Source organism: Sebastes fasciatus, chromosome 18 (genome assembly GCF_043250625.1).
Source record: "Sebastes fasciatus isolate fSebFas1 chromosome 18, fSebFas1.pri, whole genome shotgun sequence".
Lineage (NCBI taxonomy): Eukaryota > Metazoa > Chordata > Actinopteri > Perciformes > Sebastidae > Sebastes > Sebastes fasciatus.
The window spans coordinates 23,887,322-23,908,109 of record NC_133812.1 but is presented as its reverse complement, the minus strand read 5'-3'; the positions used below and the strand labels follow the sequence as shown (position 1 = coordinate 23,908,109).

The 20,788-nt window shown below is 39.2% G+C and overlaps 1 protein-coding gene across 2 annotated transcripts in view; it reads left to right on the top strand.

The window, feature by feature from the left end:
• Nucleotides 1–20,788, top strand: part of lama2 (laminin, alpha 2) — a 222,502-nt gene that overhangs the window by 44,653 nt on the left and 157,061 nt on the right. For both annotated transcript variants that reach the window (XM_074615044.1, XM_074615046.1), the window contains exons 3-7: nt 812–924; nt 13,114–13,165; nt 13,912–14,102; nt 19,281–19,463; nt 20,605–20,694. In XM_074615044.1, coding sequence (XP_074471145.1) covers nt 812–924; nt 13,114–13,165; nt 13,912–14,102; nt 19,281–19,463; nt 20,605–20,694 — 629 coding nt within the window. The remainder of the gene's footprint in view (nt 1–811; nt 925–13,113; nt 13,166–13,911; nt 14,103–19,280; nt 19,464–20,604; nt 20,695–20,788) is intronic.

Genomic DNA, 20,788 nt, shown 5'->3' with positions numbered 1-20,788 from the left:
TCCATTATGTGATTCTTGTGTGATTCTTTATGGAGAAACTCAGTTTTACAGATTAAATTAACTAATCGATGTGTTAGTCGACTAAGAATTTCTTTGATCGAGGACAGCCCTTCTTGTAATGTAAGAAATGTATATTCAGTTTTCTTTCTTTGCCTCAGAAGGAAATAGGACTAAAAAAAAAACGAGGGAAGAGGAAGGATGCTGTTAGAAAGAGAGTGAAAGTACATTTACCGAATGAAATACATTTAGCTCCCTCATTTTTCTATCAATAGTTGCCATGTTTTTTTTTAACAGAAATGTCACACATAAGTAGCTCGGTGATTGACAGCTGCAAGTCAACCTGAAACATCACATCTTCACTTAAAAAAACTCTCTCTCACATCCACGTAAACACCCAAACCATCCCGTACACACAGCCATCCCTAAAACTTCTGCATAAGTGACCTTTGCTATGTGATAAACTAATAATGTGTTTTCTTCCTGTTCTGTGGAAGCTATTGTGTGGAATAGTAACAGCGGCCAGGAGTAGATTCTGCAAATAGGGTGACTTTTTTTTTTTTTTTTTGACTCAGAAGCGAAATAAAATCATCTGAAATGGAAAAGAAATCTATTATTCTTTCTTTTACAAGGTAGAAAAATGTGCTTTTGATGTCTGGCCCTTGAATGGTTGAAATGCCAGAATTTTATTAAAAAAAAAAAAGAGTGGAGAGGAACATTTTCCCCCCTCAACGCTGGATTCAACGATTTCTATTAACTTATTAAATATCTAAAATATATGTTTTTCTCTCTCTCTTTGTTTGTGTGTGTACAGAAAAACATCCCGTAGAATATGCCATAGATGGGACTAATCGTTGGTGGCAAAGTCCGTCTATCAAGAATGGAATGGCGTACCACTACGTGACTATCACTCTGGACTTAAAACAGGTAGAGACACACACACAAACCTGTAATACTATACTTGTGAGGATATTGTTCCCTAGAGGCTTACCCCAACCTTAAACGAATGCTTCTGAGTTTCAAACATCCACTCCCTGTAGCATTGACAGCTGGCTCCTTCTTCACAAAGACTGACAGCTGTGGTCGGCTTGGATTTATGCTGTTTGGATTTTAATGGTGACTCGTCATTACTGGAATCCACTGTAACCGCCATGAATCAAACGTCAAACCACAGCCTCCGCTGTCTGAGACGAAGCAAACTGAAAACCTTTTCTGTTTTATCAAGTTTGTCCTTCATTTCTGATTCTCGGTGACGTCAGGAGAATCTCAACGCTGATAACGCTGAAGGCTCAAGTTGAAACGTTTCAACTCGTGCGTACGTGTATTTACGTCTATTTGTGAAACCTGGTGCAAATTCGCTTCCATTTACGTCTTTCCATTGACTTTGTAATCACACCACGCAAAAAAAATTGTTTCATGTTTGCTCTGAACACACCTTAAGGAGACGAGGAACTTCATAATACTTTAACACATTTGGAAGATGGAAGGACAGTTGGGGGTAACGCAGAACCCGAAGATGCCCACAGCGGTCTCCGTGACATCACTCATAGGTCTCTGAAGAGCGTAGAGAAGAGTGTGAAGCTCAAAGTGGGCGGCTCTGGCCGTTGCCAACTCCCGGTTAATCCAAAAAATGGGGAAAAGAGATGGAGCGTCGGTGGAGCTGAGGCGGGCCCGGGTGACACAGCAGAGCAGAAAGCTTGCAGCTAGCGACCTGGTACGGCACCCACCTGTCAATCAAAGCAGCCACACCCTCAATCTACCGAACTTTAAACCTTAAAGGGGACATATCATGCTCATCTTCAGGTTCATACTTGTATTATGGGTTTCTACTAGAACATGTTTACATGCTTTAATGTTCTGTCTGTCTGAATATACCTGTATTCATCTTCTATCAGAAACGCTCCGTTTTAGCGCATTTCAACGGAATGGCAACGGAATTGCGTTGCTAGGAAACAGCTTGGGTCCATGTTTACTTCCTGTCAGCTGATGTCATTCACATCCACTGCAACAGGAAATAAACTGGGACACATTAAGAATGTTTGCATTTAAAACTGTAAAATTGTCTAAATATTGTAGATTTGTGACATCACAAATGTACAGAAATCCTGACGGCTTGTTTCAAACGCACATTTTCTGAATACGAGCTGTGTGTATTTATCTGTAGATTGAGCGTTTTGATACTTTCACAGCATTTATATATCACTTAAACCTGCTTTATAATATAAAAGACATGAAAATCTCACTTTTTACAATATGGTTTATGATATGGCCTGTAGCTATATCTCATAGCTTATGAAATGTAAAAAAAAATGCCCTCTTCTCTTTTAAAAAATTATAAATTTAATGGATTGGATTTGGATTTGAAGTGTGCACAAAATAAAATTTGGGTCATCAAATGCACACAACATTGGTCCCAATGCTGCCTCTCTTGAGTATATTTTTATATGTTGTCAATCCCATAGTAATTAGAGCAATTAGTTAATCATATAAAAGATGTGTCTTTGTGGGAATTAAGCTACCTACTGTTATTACAGCAGTGCTGAAATTAGTTAAACCAACTTTGCTATCAATCATTTCATGAGCTCGCTTGTCACTCTTCAAATAATTGGGTTTTTGATTTTGGAGGCTTGGCAGGAATCTGGGTGATTGAGGGGCTGTGTACTGGCATGGGATGATTTAGGACATCTAGTCTAGTTTAGAAGCGTGATTAAACAGATTACACCGGCACAGTATAATTATATAGATGTCTTGAGAATAAAACTAATGAGGGCGAGAGATTTTAGTTCATGAGAAGCCCTCTGTTCATTAAGAGAAGCCTGTGAAAAAATGCTTTTAAAGTTAAAACAAATTAATATTAGATGAATAAAAAATGCTAATATTCCAGACAAAAATGCAAAAGTGAGGACAAAAAAGCCAAATTAGCAATAACTACTTTGACATCACATATAAGAGAATGTTGCTTGAGCACATTTTGTCAGTTTTGTCAACTTAAAGTACATTTTTGTGGTCTCATACTCCTACTGCTTTTCGAACGTTGTAAGGTTGAATCTGGGTCAAGATCTTTGTCACTCTCCCGTCTTTTCTGTCTCTGTTCACAATGCGCTGCAGAGATGCCTTAAATTTATCAAAAAAGTAGATTTTAGAAAAGGAATCTGGGAAGAAATGATGATGGAACAGCAATGAGGGACAATGTAGGAGACATACAGAGAAAATAGAAATAAGAAACCGAGAAATAATCAGTGCAGAGGGATATAAATTGTTCCGTAAAATGTGAATGGGTGAATAAGAGGTACATTTTAAAGTGCTTCAGACAAAAGTGCTGTATAAATGCTGTCCATTATTGTTGTCTAACACCATTTTACAGGCTTTTCTTGTTTAAAAATAGATATATTACTTCACCTAAAAGCCTAAACCCAAAACCTGAAACCATTATTTCTCTGCTCTACTCTACATTGCAGAGGTAGACATGACAAAGTCTAGAAAAATGCATTAAGCTGCAACAGCGCAATAAAGACCTATCTTAATCTACTGCTGCAGTTTATACACCAAAGGTTGTCTATTCGATATCCAGAGCATTAATCTAGCAGCAAACAACTATTTGCTATGTAAAGATATTGAGAAGTAATGTCTACCTGAGCAGAGAATGAAGTCACTCTCCGTCTTTGTGTGTTGTAACCAGAGCTTTCTCTGTGCTTTGTTGATATTGCCGGGTCATTGGTGCATTGCTCTGTACTGCTCTCTTACGGCGGTTACAGCTGATAATCCCGACTGATGGCGCAGACACGGAAGCGTAGCACCCACCCTCCGGTTCTCCTTCATGTTAACACTGTTAGCTCTGTTAGATGCTGTCTCCATGTTGAGAGCCATGCGGAGGCAATAGAAAGGCTCCCAATCTCGCATTTAGCACCTTTAAGTAAAGAGTCAACCAGCTACAAAATAGCATCGTCTTCATACTGTCACATCCTGAAACGATTAAAATGGCAAAACAATTGAATAATTGAAGTGACTAAGTCCGCAAAGAAAAGAAACTCCCAATTTTTTGCAACTGGCTTAATTCACAAAGAGCAGAATCCCTCCACACACATCTGTTTCCTCATTATTGTAATCTTTCTATTTTATATTAATAACTTAAACACGAAACAGATAGCTCATTGTCAGTGCAGTGTGTTAGAGTAAACAAAAGGAGACCAAAAGTTATAATAAAAAAACAAAGTTTTGGATTCTGTCTTTGAGATTTGAATACTAATGTGAATATTGGACTATTTCAGGTCAGCCTCCTATTATTCATATGGAGTTTAATTTAGAGGAAGAGAAAGAGAACATAAAATAGTAAGAGGCAAAACTGAGGGGAGCTTTATTTATTTTTTGCCAACCTTCACATGCGTAGAATATAATTCTATCTCTGGACAGGAAGTAAAGGAGCAGCCATCTTGACATGTTAATGACTTCAGGCCCATCAATCACAGCTTTCACCACTGTGGACCGCTGCTGCAGAATATATATAAGCCCCTAAATAGTCCCAAAAACACACACACACACACACACACACACACACACGTTTCACACCTGTCACTGTGAGTGGTACGGCCAATGAATGCATCTGCCTGGTTACGCACCCACATACACACTTTGTCACTCACTCACTTCTGACCTTAATATGAGTGTGTGGAGCAGGAGACTGGCATGTACACACACACACACACACACACTCACACACACACTATTCTTGCTCTTGCATAGAGATGTGCAGAGAAATGAATGAAAAGAGAAATGATTATAAATGCTGACAGCTGGATAAAGAGTGTGAGAGTATGAAAAAAAAAACCCCCTCTTGTTCCATTTGTCACGAGCAGGTTCTTTAAAAGCTTTTTAATACCAGCATACTTTTTCTCAATGACCACCTACTGGGCCGTCTCAGCTCTTACAGTCCTCTTCATCATACAATGGCCGTGTTTGACGTGCTCACAGCGTTTTATTATGTGTATTTATTTCCGTGAAAAGCCTGTCCGTCTTACTATAAAGCAGTAATCGTTGAGGTTTTCATTTGACTAAACGCTCCTCTGTTATTGTCAATTGAAAAAAAGCTCTACTTGAATCAAAATTTGAAGGGATTTGGCTGTTCAATATGAAGATTTGTCTATTCGTTCCTTTTTTTTTCTCCCTCCGTGGCGATGCGTTGCAACTAGCTCTTGGTCTGCCTGGAAAGGCCCGGGGGGGAAGGTGGCTTGCGGCTCCGGTTGTGAGCTTTACAGCACCCCTCTGCCCGGACCTCGCCACTTCCTGGGGTCATGGAATTAGTACTCCCTTTGCCTTCTCTTCCTGCGGGGAGGGATGGCCCCCCTGCTACCGGCGCGACTGTCAACCGGGGCGGACTGTCTTCAGTGCGTCAGGGTCTGCAGCGATGTCACCAACCCACCCGACCCGTCTTGAAACACGGACGCTGTCTCGTTTACCATGTTTTGTGGGTGTGACTTTTTTGCTATGTCATCTCCATTCATATCTATACTACAACCAGTTTTCTAGAGCACAACATTTTTACAAGAGCACAAAGTTCTTCATAGATTTAGCCTCTTAATTTTGTTCTCAAAGTGCATCAATATAATGTAGGCTAATGCACACTGACTGACAAAAACATCAACAAAACTAAGTGACTGCTCGACCTGGAGCGGTCACCGACAGATGATTCGACTTTCAGGGGGCAGTTCTAATTTGCTGTTTCCGCCCATGAAAAACCGTCAATCTTCAGGATTATCACTTTACTATTACAACTCATTCAGTGTACCATATACAAAGTGATGAAGGGTTGTCTGGATGGTGCAGAGTGGCACAACGTGAACACACAGGGCCAAATGTAAAAGTTTTTTTTAACAGTTAACAGTTGTCTATAGTTAATCGTGATTAATCACACATTTTTATCTGTTCAAAATGTACCTTAAAGGAACATTTGTCAAGGATGTAATACTCTTATCAACATGTGAGTGGGCAAATATGCTGCTTTATGCAAATGTATGTATACTGTACAAACAGAACCCATTTTTATTCACATATCTTGAGGTCAGAGATCAAGGAACCCCTTTGAAAATGGCCGTGCCAGTTTTTCCTCGCCAAAATTTTGGAGCGTATTTAACTTCTTTTGGACAAGCTAGTATGACATGGTTGGTACCAAAGGATTCCTTCGGTTTTCTAGTTTCATATGATGCCAGTATCTTCACTCTAGCTTTAAAACTGAGCCTGCTACAACCAAAAATTCACAGGTTGTGTTGTGCAGCCCTAGAAAAAATAGTTCAAATACTATATACTGTATATTCTCAAATATTTGGACACGAAAAGCCTTTACAACCAACTTCATCAGAGAAGACTGAAAACGATCCTTTCATCACGTAACTCAATTAATTAAATCAATTTTGTATTGATCAAAGTTACGGTAGATCGACTGTCTACTCACTGCCAATAATGTCTGTGCGTGTATGTGTTTGTGTGAACATGTGCACCCTTCAGTGAGTGTTTTGTGTGTGTATATGTGTGTGAGTCTCGATCAGTCCAACGGAAAGCTATTTACCCTCCAGTGTGCGCTGAATTTCCCCTGCGACCTCAGTCATCTCACTCAGAAAATGACAGTGGGCCTACGTGTTGTGTGAGTGTGTGTGTGTGTGTGTGTGTGTGTGGTTATCGCCTGTGACATCACCACCCTCATTTCCTTTCTTGTTATTGTTGAGCCTCTCTGGATGGAAAGACTAAATAATGAGAAAGAGTGGGAGCCCAGGGTCCATGGGTGTTACCTTGTCTGTGTTTGTGTGAAAGACATTTGACGTCCGTGTATGTTCTTCATCATCTTTTTAGATGAATTCTTGAATTGTAATTTTGCATCTGACTTGACAAGTAAAAGTCTCCTGTAGAGACCTGTTGAAAAGGGTTGAAAAGCACTTCAATGATGAAACCGTAGTTCCCAAATTTTGGTTATTTTTAAGGTTTAATTTACAAGTTTAAGCTGATGTGTAACACTCTTTTTATTTTTCTAATTATTGGGCTGTTATACCTCCAGTTATTCCATATCAAAATAAAAGTTTTCCAGCTGTGCGTCTCCAACGTGTGAAGTCTTGAGTTGCCCTAGGGTTATTCATTAGTATGCATATAAATTAAGAAATTATTAGTAAATGTATGAGGACCACTTCACCATGAGGGGTTAAACTTGCCTCGCCATGGCAACAATCTTCTGTCAGCTTGAGACGTTAAATTGCAGTTATTATGGAAATGCAGCGGCCACTTTGATTGATGGACAGTTTGTTCAACGTGGTCAAATCATGCGGCGGCTCTGCTCTGTGGGGGCGGGCCGAGAACCTGGCAGAGTGATCGCGGGGCCTGAAAGAGGCTGTCAGTCAAAGTGCTGTCATTATCCACAGCCCTTAAATACCTCATACAGACGGACACACACAAAGACTAGCATGAATGCATACATGTCACATGCAAAATTACTACCTTGAATTCACCAGGAACTTGTTCATGCACACGCATGCAGTTGGAAATTAATATTTTTTTTTAGGTACAGTGTGAACATAAACTGTTTGAAGGAACAGTATGTAACAGTTCAGGGGATCTATTAGCAGAAATGGAATATAATATTCATATTTTCTTTAGTGTATAATCACCTGAAACTAAGAATGTGTTTTCGTTAGCTTAGAATGAGCCTTTCATATCTACATAGGGAGCAGGTCCTCTTCACGGGGACCGCCATGTTACTCCTCCATGTTTCTACAGTAGCCCAGAACGGACAAATGTGGTTTTATGTTACCTCGTTACCTCCAGCCGCTGTCTGACTTCCGTTGCTCATAAAGTACCACGGTTTTGAACTCGGCAGCTCACGTTACTGCAGTCTTGGAAAGGGAGGAGTTAGCAGAAGGTTACTCAGTCGGTTGCAATCTGCAACCACACCACTAGATAACGCCAAATCCTACACACTGTACCTTCAAGCCAAAATATTCAAATGAGTGATTAAAATTCGTTAGCTCAAACAGCACCATAAATTACATTTATATAATCACCCTAAAAAAATGTAAAAAATATATTTTTTTGTTATTGTGATGACGTCACAAAATATGACGACGCTTCATTCGTAAAACCTAAATAGAAGCTTTTAGTGTTAAAAAACAACAACATTTGGTACAATCTTACCTATAACCAGACCAATGAGCTATTTATTTACATTTATTTGAATATCCAGATCACTGAATATTGCAGCTTTAAACCTTCTTACTCTTCAACTGAAAATCATCACAGTTCAATTTACCACAGTCTACAGTCAGTTTCTTGCTCAATGACACCTTAATAAGGCAGATGATTGAGCCTGGAGTCCACTGGTTCTTGAAATCAACTCTTATAAGGACTCAGTGAAGCTTTACCTATCATAGTTATAGCTTTATATCATATACTATATGCTTGGATGAAAGCGGCATATACATCTTATATGAGACGTTTTGTCTGCTAAACATTTCCCTTTATAAATTGCCATGGGTAACATACCTCAAACTTTTCTTTACTTTTTTTTAGTTTATGTTATAATTAGGAATATGAGAATAATATGTGGTCAGGGCTTTTAACGCCAGAAACAATAACTTTATTCATAACAGAGAGAAGGTAAATGAAACATCTGCTGTAGCCAATGAAACTTTGTTGGTCCATGTTTGACAGTATAGCTCGGGCCAAAGCAAGAGTGTGGGAGAGATTGCAGCATCTGGTGTTTTGTGCAGACTAAAGCCTATTTAAAAAGCTTAAGGCTAAATTACGACCAAGTCTGTGAGCGAGCGGGTTTGTGTGCACATTTGTACTATTTGTGTGTGTAACTGTGTTTTTGGCAGTTCAGATAGAGAGGCAGACGTAAAGAGAATAGATTTCAATTGGCTGTTACACAACGGGACGTCTCTCAGTTTCATCCAGAGGCTGTTGTCTGTACAGTATACGCTGCAGCCTCTCCACTCTTTAAGCCAATGAAAAACACAATCATTTTTAATATTTCATATTCTGCAATTTGGTTAGAAATTTGAACTCCATTCTAATGTGTTTGCTGCAGAGCTGTCAAGAGACTGCCGTTCAAAAATACTGCAGCATCTCTCCCCAAATTGTTTTTAGTGGCAGCTCAGTGGCAAAGCAGAGCGATCTTGCGATGAGATGACTGTGTGGCTCCAGTGAATATCTCCTGCTTGTTTGCCTGCACTAAGCTTGGCAGTCGGGGATGCTGGATGATTCACACAATTTAGAACTGGGCCAAAAGCTACTTTATTAGTCCAGTGAGATGTTAACACATTTTCTCTTGAAGTGACGGTAAATTTTAACAAGTCTGCATACCAGGCCTGTTGCTCTGGCGGAACAGCCACCTGTGTGTCTGCATATTTGTTTATGTCTGAAATCCCAAAATTATTCAGTTTCATGTTTCTTTCTCTTTAATTATTTTTGTCTCATTCTGATCTTATTCCACTTTGTTTCTGATCTGTCTTTTGTGTGCAAATCCTGTTATAATTAGATGGAGTACTAACTGGAAGTGGGGTTCGATGCCAGTTTATCAGGCCAGAGAAATTTGAACACGTTGCCATGTGAATGGCCTGTAAACACCAGCTGTTCAGTAAAACCACTGTCACTGTGTGGCCAAATTGTGCCGAGACAAAATGGATTCTTCACGGTCCATTTGATTGTGGGCAACCCGACCATACTGGACACAGGGCTTAAATGGACTGATTGAGCATTAAAATAAACATTTTAAGTGCTCATTTGGCTGCTACGCTCAAATATATGTGGAAGAAGTCATTCCCTGGCATGTCATAACTATTTCCTGTCAAATATGTAAGATTGCTCCAATGAAATGCTTGAGAACTGTGTGGAAATGAATATTAATTTTTGTGGTTTGGAGCATGGGTGCCCAAACTTGAATCGCTTGGAGGGCCAAAACTAGAACTAAATGGTCAGACTCGGGCCAAAATCAAATGCCTACTGTATTGTATTGTTAAGATACAAAATGGTACTAGGATCCCAAGTTCCCCTAATTGAATTTTCTTCTAGCTTTTACAATTTAACCCCTTAAGACCCACCCGCTGAATACAATTGGGCTCATTCCTAGTCATACCCAATGTATGCAGTTCCAAGATATAATAACACATTTATACTGCATTCAAATAACTGCATGTTTTGTTTATTTTCCCCCAAAACTGCATGTGATTATCATAAAGTGGAGATGTCTGTAAAGGGGAGACTCGTGGGTACCCATAGAACCCATTTTCATCCACATATGTTGAGGTCAGAGGTCAAGGAACATCTTTCAAAATCGCCATGCCAGTTTTCATCACCAAAATTGAGTCTAACTTTGGAGCGTTATTTAGCCTCCTTCCCAAAAAGCTCACATGACATGGTTGGTACCAATGAATTCCTTAGGTTTTCTAGTTTCATGTGATACTAGTATATTTAGTGTTTGGTTTTCTAGCTCTAAAATCGAGCCTGCTAAAGTCTGTAAAGTCAGTCAGGATTGCTAACATCTGCTGGGCCAAATCGAACCTTATCGTGGGCCAACTTTGGCCCACGTGCCCCACTTTGGGCAGCCTTGGTATGGAGTATTAGAATCACTGATGAGATGTAAAAATAGGAGACACTTGTCATATCTGGAGATAAACACAATTTTATAGCCTTCATAGACTTGTGAATAATTTGCTCCACTCCTCTGCAATCTCAACACGTCTATAATGTGCAATATAGAAATGAGCAAATTCAGTCAGTAGTTTAATTTAGAATCACAGGATTATTCATCAGTGCAGAAACAAAGTATAGATACGAGATTACATCATTTCATCTAAATGAGTCACAGATTGTTTCACTCTTTAGAAGAGTTTAGTTGGACTTTAACGTGTTAAATTGGGGCATATAGATCTGCTTTGTTCTCTCCTTTGAGATAAAAACAGTACTCAAAATAGAAGAATTAATATTTGATACTTTTGTCAATATTATATTCCATTTCTACCAATAGATGCCCTTTATCTCTATTGTAGTAATACTCTTTCTTGTGCGAATTCAGTCCCAAATTGTGTATTTATTTATTTAGTGTGGTATGCCTTCTTTATCCAGTGAGATAACATTTCATTTGCTTCATTCTAACTTGCATTAACAAGGTCTCAAATGTAACCTGATGAAACTTGCAGACACCCTGCAAGTTTGAGCTCAAAATTGCCAAACCAGAGCTGCAGTAAAGAAAGTAAAAGATAAATAGAAAAAGTTGAAAAGTGAATCTAGCCAATTAAATTATATACAGAAGGCTGATAATATGATGTGTTTGTGACGTGAACTCCCCGTAAACTTACCTACCTGACGTTAAATGTCACTAGATAAACATTTATTTACCAGCCGTGTGATTTCTTGCAGGACAGTTATTGGTGTGTTTATTTGTTGATGCTGCGTTGAGCTTTAAGGCAAAAAAAAAAATCCCTAGTCTGATCAAAACATAGAATATGACACACGCACTCACACACACACACACACACACACACACACACACACACACACACACACACACACTGCATTAGTTAGCTGTGTTCATCTATGTTTAGCTGCTGGAGCTGCCTAGCTGTCCCAAAGCTGTCACCATATTACAAGCTACCGCTGAGAGCTCTCTTACACACACACACACACACATAACACACACACACACACACACACACACACACGTACACACACACATACACACGTAACACACACACACCATCCCGTCCTCGGTGGGAATACAAGTAACATTGACTCTTTGTAGGGGGTTTGAATGACTGCTATAAGGTTACCCTGAAATACACTTTCTCTCTCTCTCTCTCTCCTCTAAGCACACACACACACACCTGGTAGCTTTCTCCCTATTCTAATTGCAGCAATGTGACACTGCTTCCCACATCACGAGAAGAAAGGGAGAAATACTGAGAGAGAGAGAAAGGATGGGGTGAAAGATGAGGTTTAGGAGGGAGACGGGGAGTCAGCATTTGACCTACATCCAATGTTTCTAACTGTCTGTCTGTCTAGTTGGTGATCAAACTGAAGGAAAGTCAGTCGAAACACAGATATTTGTATTTTATTGACAAATAATATGGTAATTCCTGTACTTATTTTGAATATTAAAAGGTGAACATGAAAAAACAACCAATGCCCTATACAGTATGTACCTCCTACGTACAGTGCCCTCAAAAATTCCCACAATAGAACAAGTAAAAGATGATGTACAGGGAGCCGGTCATTATTGCAAAATAAACCCCTACAGGGCTGTACATTATCTTGCTTATTACATGGCTACTTACTAAAGAGATCAATTTGACACAAAATATTGATTTAAAAATGATTTTATTTCTTTTGTTAAAAAAAACCAAAATAGTCCTCTCGCTGTGTATGGAGATCAGGACTGCGTCCATAGCAACGGTATGTTATTCGTAGCAACAGTCTGTTATTCATAGCAACGGTCCTTTATTCATAGCAACGGTCTGTTATTCATAGCAACGGTCCGTTATTCATAGCAACGGTCTGTTATTCATAGCAACGGTCTGTTATTCATAGCAACGGTCCGTTAGTCATAGCAATGGTCTGTTATTCTTAGCAATGGTCTGTTATTCTTTGCAACGGTCCGTTATTCATAGCAACAATTCGTTATTGAGAAAAACGGTCTGTTATTCATAGCAACGGTCTGCTATAAAGAAATAACAGACCGTAGATTTTTAGTGGATAGAAAATTGACCAATCCGAATCGAGTATTCAACAAAACCGTGTAATAAAACAAAAGTAGTGCTGATGGTATTTTGACTATTTTCTGATAACAATCCCACAATGCAATGTGCCACAGTTGTGCGACATTACATCTGTCAGCAATGACCCAAAATGATGATGATTCTTAAGTGTCCGAAATCTCAAGTAACTGCTTACGACAGAGAAAACAATGGTGTTTTTTATATAGTAGTCTACTTTAAAAATGTATACAAACTTAGTACTCCAATGAAAACCAAAGTGTGATCATTAAAACCAAAGTTGTTTCCGCAGGTACCTGTAATTTAGAAGTTATATAATATACTGTATATTAAATTAAGTTGAACTGTTTTCATCCTCTGTGTTTTCCAGGTTTTCCAGATCGCCTATATGATCATAAAGGCAGCCAACTCACCTCGCCCAGGTAAACATTCTGCTGCTTCATAGTTTGTGTTTAGGCAGCCACACACTGATTCAGGTGTTAACATTACTGCTTTGATTATGAAAATAAAACAATGGCTGTGTGATTAAAGTGCCAGCTACAGACTTATTTTCAGTCTCTGTCTTATGAACAGTTAAATACAGTAATTACAACCTTTTGAGCACATAATCCCCCCACGGAGAGTCATTGGAAAGATGAAAATTACATTCAATAAATTGCATTTTGTTTTCAGTCATAACAATAAAACAACATGAAAGCACTTCAGAGCTCATTTTTAGTTTACTTGGTGTTACAAAGACGACGTTAATGGTAACTGAAGAAACATTGAAACATCATGTGGCCAGTTTGCAATGTGCATCAGCTAATGTTCATTTTTAATTTAAAAAATGAAACTGGTATATCTTGATAGTTGCATCGTTTTTATAGTGTTGATAGCAGTTTGTATGTATTCTGTTTATTGCCATGTAATTTGCTGATTTTGTTTTTCCATTAACTGGACTCCCTTCACTTTACATTCAATCAATTCTAGAGGTTGAATATCACAGTTCTGGTCAAAGCTATAAGAAATTTTATTGAATGTTCTGTCAATTTTCTATGTATTTTAAGTAGGGTGACCCAAGCACAGTCTTGGATGTCCATCATTATTTTTTATTGATCTTTTCTCTTCTCCATTTCACACGTTTGAAGCGTTTCATCATTATTTTCTTCACCAATATTTTTGTCCACAGGTAACTGGGTCTTGGAGCGTTCAATCGATGGCGTGACCTTCGACCCCTGGCAGTACTACGCCATCACAGACACGGAGTGCCTGACGAGGTTCAACATCAATCCACGGAGAGGACCTCCATCCTACACCAGAGATGATGAAGTCATCTGCACGTCTTATTATTCAAAGATTCACCCTCTGGAGAACGGAGAGGTAACACTCAGATAGATAAAGAAGTTGTTGCACTGCCACTGTGACCTGTCTGTAGTTGAGTTGGGTTTAGTTTTGCGTGGGTTGGGTTGACTCAGGCTGGGATGGAGTGGGTTGAGTTAAATTTGGTTAGGTGGGATTAGATTTGGAAGATTTTGATTGGGTGTAAACAGTGATTTGGATTATGCCACGTCTACTTAAATTGCGTTTGAGTTTAAACTGTGTTGGATTGCTGGATTGACTTGCTGAAAACTATGCCTGCAAAGTATTTTTTAGTGCATCATTGTGTAACAGGTGAGTACACAACACAGGTAAGCAGCTAGAGAAGGCAAACAAATCCAGAAAAGGAGAAGGAAGGAGTGCAGGTAAAAAATCCAAATCAGGCAGGCAGGGCAGAGGCTGGAACTTTATGGCCAGGAGGTGCATAAGATGATCTGAGAAAGAGAGTGAGCTCGTGGGCCGGTGTACATACTAAGTGACTGATTAGGAGGAATGAGGGCCGGGTGTGCAGGCAGGTGATGCTCAGGTCACAGGGAATGTAGGAAAGGGCTGAGGGCAGCAAGTCTAGAAGGTGAATAACAGAGTTTGGAACGAGAGGAGATGTTGCTACAGCAGCGGATATGAATAATAAGCAGAAAATGTGAAAATGAATTAAAGAAACAGTGTGTAGCATTTAAGGGGATCTATTTGCAGAAATTGGAATGTAATATTAATAAGTACGTTTTCTTTAGTGTGTAATCACCTGAAAATAAGAATCGTTGTGTTTTCGTTAACTTAGAATGAGCCGTTTATATCTACATACGGAGTGGGTCCTCTTCACAATCCATGGTAGCAAAGGTGTTCATTCAGACAGGTAGTTTGTAATGTTTACCGAATGGAGAGATGTTTGACAGGGACAAAAAGAAAAACACACAATGCTTCAGAGACGAACAAGACAGCGTGCTCATCTGCAGTAATCAAAAATATGACGAAGTAGGGCTGCACCGAGTAGTTTGGAGCTTCATTCATAATGTTGATTAACCTACCTTCCACCTTCTCTTACCTCCTCTCAAACACACATAGAGCGAGAGACGCGGCGCTCCGTCTGTCTCTGTAATTGCTTCAGCCAAAATTTATTGAAAAAGAAAGAGATTGTATTATTTCCAAAATTCACTACATGTTTTTATCTAACGAAATATTCTGCTTCAGCCTTTCAAAAACAACCGTTTCACTGCAGTTAAAAACTGTTTTCTCTCCGGCACGCACCTGTAACTGGACAGAATTACATTTATATGAATATAAATAATGAATGAATGCGGTAGGAGATGACGAGGCGTGAAAATATTTCTTGCTCCAAAGGGGGGAATGACAGAAATAGTTTGAAACCACAGCTCTAGAGAGAGCCATTCGCATTTTCACATCAGCCAACCGTAGTTCTCCTTCACGCTTAGCACACGGAAGACGTTTCAGTTGGTTGCAATCTGCAACCTCGCCGCTAAATGCCACCAAATCTGACACACTGCACCTTTAAGAAGAAGCTCAACTCCTGACACCAGATCAAACTGTATAAAAGCAACACAAAAATCATATAAAACAGAAACGAAAGTTTATATGAGCTCTCGTTAAGACACCAGTCTAGTCTTCAGAGCTGGATAAATTATGAAATGTCGGGTTTCAAGTTAATAAGTAGATGAGAGCTTGTTTTCTAAAAAGTGGGAAACTCTTAATATAATTTTAATCACTGATGGAAAACACACACACACACTGAAACACACATGTGCACACCACTGTTTACTGTTGTGCTGCTTTGATCAGCTGTGTGTGAGATTGCACCCAGTAAGAGCATACAGGGCAAAGCCTGCTATTACTGACATTAATGAAGAGAAAGAGGACTGCGGAACACACACACACAAACACATGCAGTGAAAACAAGCTAATCACACATTCACATCTCCCACACAGGCCTCTAATTGTAGATGCCTGTCTGAATATGTACAATATATGCATTTATATGGGTGCTGTTGTGCTGTGCATGTGTGTGTTCGGCGTGTCGTTTTGTGTGTCTGTGTCCTGCGGGGGAGCGCTAGAGGGGGTGCGAGCTGGGAGATGTCAAGAGCTGCAAGTAACGACGGAGGTGTCTGGATGTGTGTGTGTGTGTGTGTGTGTACTGTGTGTGTGTGTGTGTGTGGTTGACAGCTCCCTAGCCGTCTGATCACAGTGAAACCATAATGAGTCGTAGGCGATGTGTCACAGCATCGCACACACATTCACAATGTCACCCCACCACTCATCACACACGCGCACACACACACACACACACACACACACACACAACCATCTCCTTCGTTACTTCCAAGTGTGCAGCTTGCACCCATCAAGTGTTCCCCCTTGACACACACACATACACGCACACACACACACACACACACACACACACACACACACACGCACACACACACACACACACGGTCAGCCCACTCTGTATGACTTTTTTTGTGCAGATCCCAAATGTTGCTTTTGGCCACTTAAGTGAGACGGACAGATGGACAGACAGACAGGCAGGCAGACAGGACCTCACACTCTTTGTTATGTGGCTGCCTGTTGATTATTGGTGATACTGCTCATTCTTCTTCTACATTAATTTAAAGGTAGAGCAAGACAGTTACAGTACAAAGAGGTCAGTTTATTTGGTAGACAAAATAAAATTGTCTAGCAAATAAATAAATAAATAAAAAGCAGTGAATGTTGGCAATGGGCATACTGTAGATCGTGAGGTGCAGAATCTTCCAACATGAACTTAGGGATTCTGGGCTGCGCAAGTGCATGCCATTTTGAAAGCACACTACCTCTTCTAGAGAAGTGGGGGTGTATGCATTTGCCTGTATAGGAATATTTATTAAGCAATTACCAGATGATTATTGTTCAGTAACAATAATTATTACAACACGTTCTCATCCCAACTCGTCACATACTGATGCTTTGTCACGCCCCTTGGCGTCACTTTAGGTTCAAGCAACAAAACGACCTAGTTAGGTTTAGGAAAAAACTACATGGTTGGGCTTAAAACAGCCAACCTTTTTTCCTCTGAGATCTAATTTGACAAAATGAAAGTGTCCGAGAGCTACTGATAGCACCAAGTGGTACATCTCCAACAGCAGGCATAATTTCTGTCTTACTTTTATGTTCCTTTAATGAAGTTTCAGCCAGCACACAGTCATCGCCGCTATTACAGTCCCGCCATAGGCGAAGAAGGGCTTTTAGTGTTTCATTTGGGATGTGCGTCGCTAAACGAAGCCTCTGTTGCTGCGTCGGCCGTCTTCATCAGTGTAGTAAACAGAGACTGTTGTCTTTTAAGTGTTGTTTTCAGCTCCTTTAACCTTCTCTGTTCGTAGACTGCTACCAGAAGGAGAGATTGGATTGAAATTTAAACAGGTTTACAAAGGGAATTTGTGTTACCAAATTTATGTACATATTCTGTACATTGAACCTTTAGCGAGCCACTTAGAGAGCTACTGGTAGCCCCTGGCTTAAAACTACTACGTTTGTAAAGTGAAAATGAAACTGAATGTTGTGACTGCGGACACCAACAGCGGTCTCCTGAATGAAAGCCTTGTGTTTGTTGGACACATCCACCTCCCTTCCCGCCCACCCTGTCAGTGTCTTCTTGTTCTTTGAACTACGTCACCACAGTCACTCCTGGAGCACTTTCTCAGAGCTTTAAATATTCCCATGGATGAGTTTACATTGTAGTTAATGGAAAGATCAGTGCGTCTCATACCGGTGCTTAAGGGTACCTTGTGCGTCGATATCACGGGCTGACGTCCGTGACAAAGCCTCGGTATCTGATGCCCTGGGAATGAGAACGGGCTGATTTTTTTTTTCTGACATTTTTCCAGACTTTTTTTTCTGACATTTTTCAGACTTTTTTTTAACACATTTTTCAGAGCTTTTTATTCGGGCATTTTTCCAGACTTTTTTTTCTGACATTTTTCAGACTTTTTTTTCAGATTTTTTTCAGATCTTTTTATTCGGGCATTTTTTCAGACTTTTTTTTCGGACATGATTTCAGATTTTTTTTTCAGACATTTTTCAGACTTTTTTTTTTCGGACATTATTTCAGACTTTTTTTTCGGACATTTTTCAGATCTTTTTTTTCTGACATTTTTTTTTATCTTTTTTTCGGACATTTTTTCAGACTTTTTTTTCGGACATTTTTCAGATCTTTTTTTTCTGACATTTTTTCACATTTACTTAACAGGATTCCACAATATTAACAATAAACAATATTATTATCCAGCAATTGAGGAAGAAAGGGTAAAACTGCTCTGCACTAAATGACATTTTGTTAAAGTTGGTCCACTAACGGGAGTGTGCATGTGAGCCTATAGATAAATTGTGTCTGTCTGCAGTAACAGAGGAAAATAAAAGCTTTGTTCTTATTGTGTAATCTTTAAAATGCTCTGCATCAGCCTAGCTCACCCTATGTTTACCTGAGCAGATGGTTGCTTCCAGTTAGCCAATCACCGGTCTGTAGTGGAACTGTAGGAGGCTGTAGGTTTTATCTGTTGATTCTTTTCAGCTATAAGTTGTTTTGTTAAACTTCCTAGGTTTTTTTTTTTTCTCTGTTTCATTCACGTTTTTGCAAAGAAAAAGCATGTTTATTGCTCCTACAGTAGTGCTAAAGTAAAGTTTGCAGCTCTAGTCGCCTTCTATTGCTCTTTCCTTCTAGTCCTTTGGATTAATTTAGAATCACCATCTGCCGTCTATATGTTAGAAACTGCTCTTTGCACCACACAAACACACATATATTCTTCTCTTTCTCCTCAGCCATTTAGAAAATTGTACCTCTGTACTCAAAGGTGTTACATTTAAGCATCTTTTTGAACTTCAGTTATATTATTGTCTATTTAAATGTGCCTTAGTAAGTACAAATATGACCAGAGTTGTTGCTTATGCAAGTCTTTCTTAAATTTAAGGACAAATGTTTCATAAACAACGCTTCCTGTTACGAAAAGGTTGTTGCTAGTCATCCTCCTCCTCCTTCCAATCTGTTTATATTTGTTGTGTCTTTGGCTCCACTGAAGAGGCTCCTCACTCCCTCCACCATCTGCTACTTCCTGAAACTAAAAGCACCTTTAATGTTTATCTCAGTTTAACTCTAACTGTTACTTACAGTACTTACCTGTCTATGTCTGTCTATAGATCCACACGTCTTTGATCAATGGCCGGCCCAGTGCAGAAGACCCCTCCCCGACCCTGCTGAACTTCACCTCCGCCCGCTACATCAGGCTGGTGTTCCAGCGAATCAGAACGCTGAACGCCGACCTCATGACTCTGACGTTGACCCGTGACCCGAAAGAGAGTGATCCCATCGTGACGAGACGGGTGAGGCTCAACGCACTCTTCTTTTCTGCTCTTTTCTGTTCTTCAGGAAATTATAAATATCTGCCAGGAAAATTACAAATAGATCAAAAGTTATCTCATCATTATAATAATGTCAAAGTAAATTAATAATTGTGATGAGGTGTTTCAGAACTTAAAGATCTGTCACAACTTACAAGGTTCTGTTACTATATCTCAGAGTAATGTTTGAATGAATAGCTGAAAGTCATAACTAAAATATACCAAGTTTAATAATTAAGATACCATCTCATAAGTCATAATTATCAGATATTAAATCATGAATATGACTCAACGTTAGAAGATACTAAGTTTAGCAGTGACTAAAACTTTAAGTATTTAGATACAGATAAAAAAATTTATTGCTATCATTCTTAGTTTGACATAATTTATTGTTTATTTAGGAGTATTATTCTTGTGATAATGGTCTTTTATACAACTCAGAGGGTTTACTGTTGATTAAATTAATGAATCCTCTATGTATGTATTCACATTAATTTAAAAGTAATGATGCTTCACAAGATGCCCTGCTTTCACAGCTATAAAAACTGGGAATGGTAGAATATTAATTGTTAACCATAAGAGTAGTTAGATGTGATTTATATTTTGTTTTGTAGTTTTTACTCATTTATTATTTCTTGTTTTGTTTTTCACTGATGCCTCTTGTTGTTGCGCTGTCCCCTTTGCTGCTCTAACACTGCAAATTTCCCCATCAGTGGGACTAATAAAGGATTATCTTATCTTTTATCTTAACTGTTATGAAAACTTGTATCATAATTAAAAGAGTCATGCTATTATGCTGTAACCTTAACAAATCAGATACCAGCAGATAATGTGACAATAAATGAAAATCAACCTTGACTAGATTATATTGTAAAGGTAGATTGTAAAGTGCTTTAGATAAAGGCACTATATACACGCTACCATTCACCAGTACTGCTGTTAAACACATCACCAGATGTGGTGTTACTATAGGCGCACCTTCATGACATCATTTGTCAGATCAGGAAATCCTTTTTCAAGTGTAAATCTCCTCTGAGATAAGAGAGCACAATCTCTTAAACTGCTAATATGCTCATTAACGATCACATGTTCTCTCTCTCTCTCTCTCTCTCTCACTTTTCAGTACTATTATTCCATTAAGGACATCTCAATTGGAGGGATGTGTATCTGTTACGGCCACGCCAAAGCTTGTCCACTCGACGTCGCTACAAAGGTAAAATACTTAACTGTGCTTCCCTCAGTCCACTTAACAAAACCACCAAGGTAATGGAGCTCCTCAGTACTGCTGAACAGGAGCAAAGAGCACC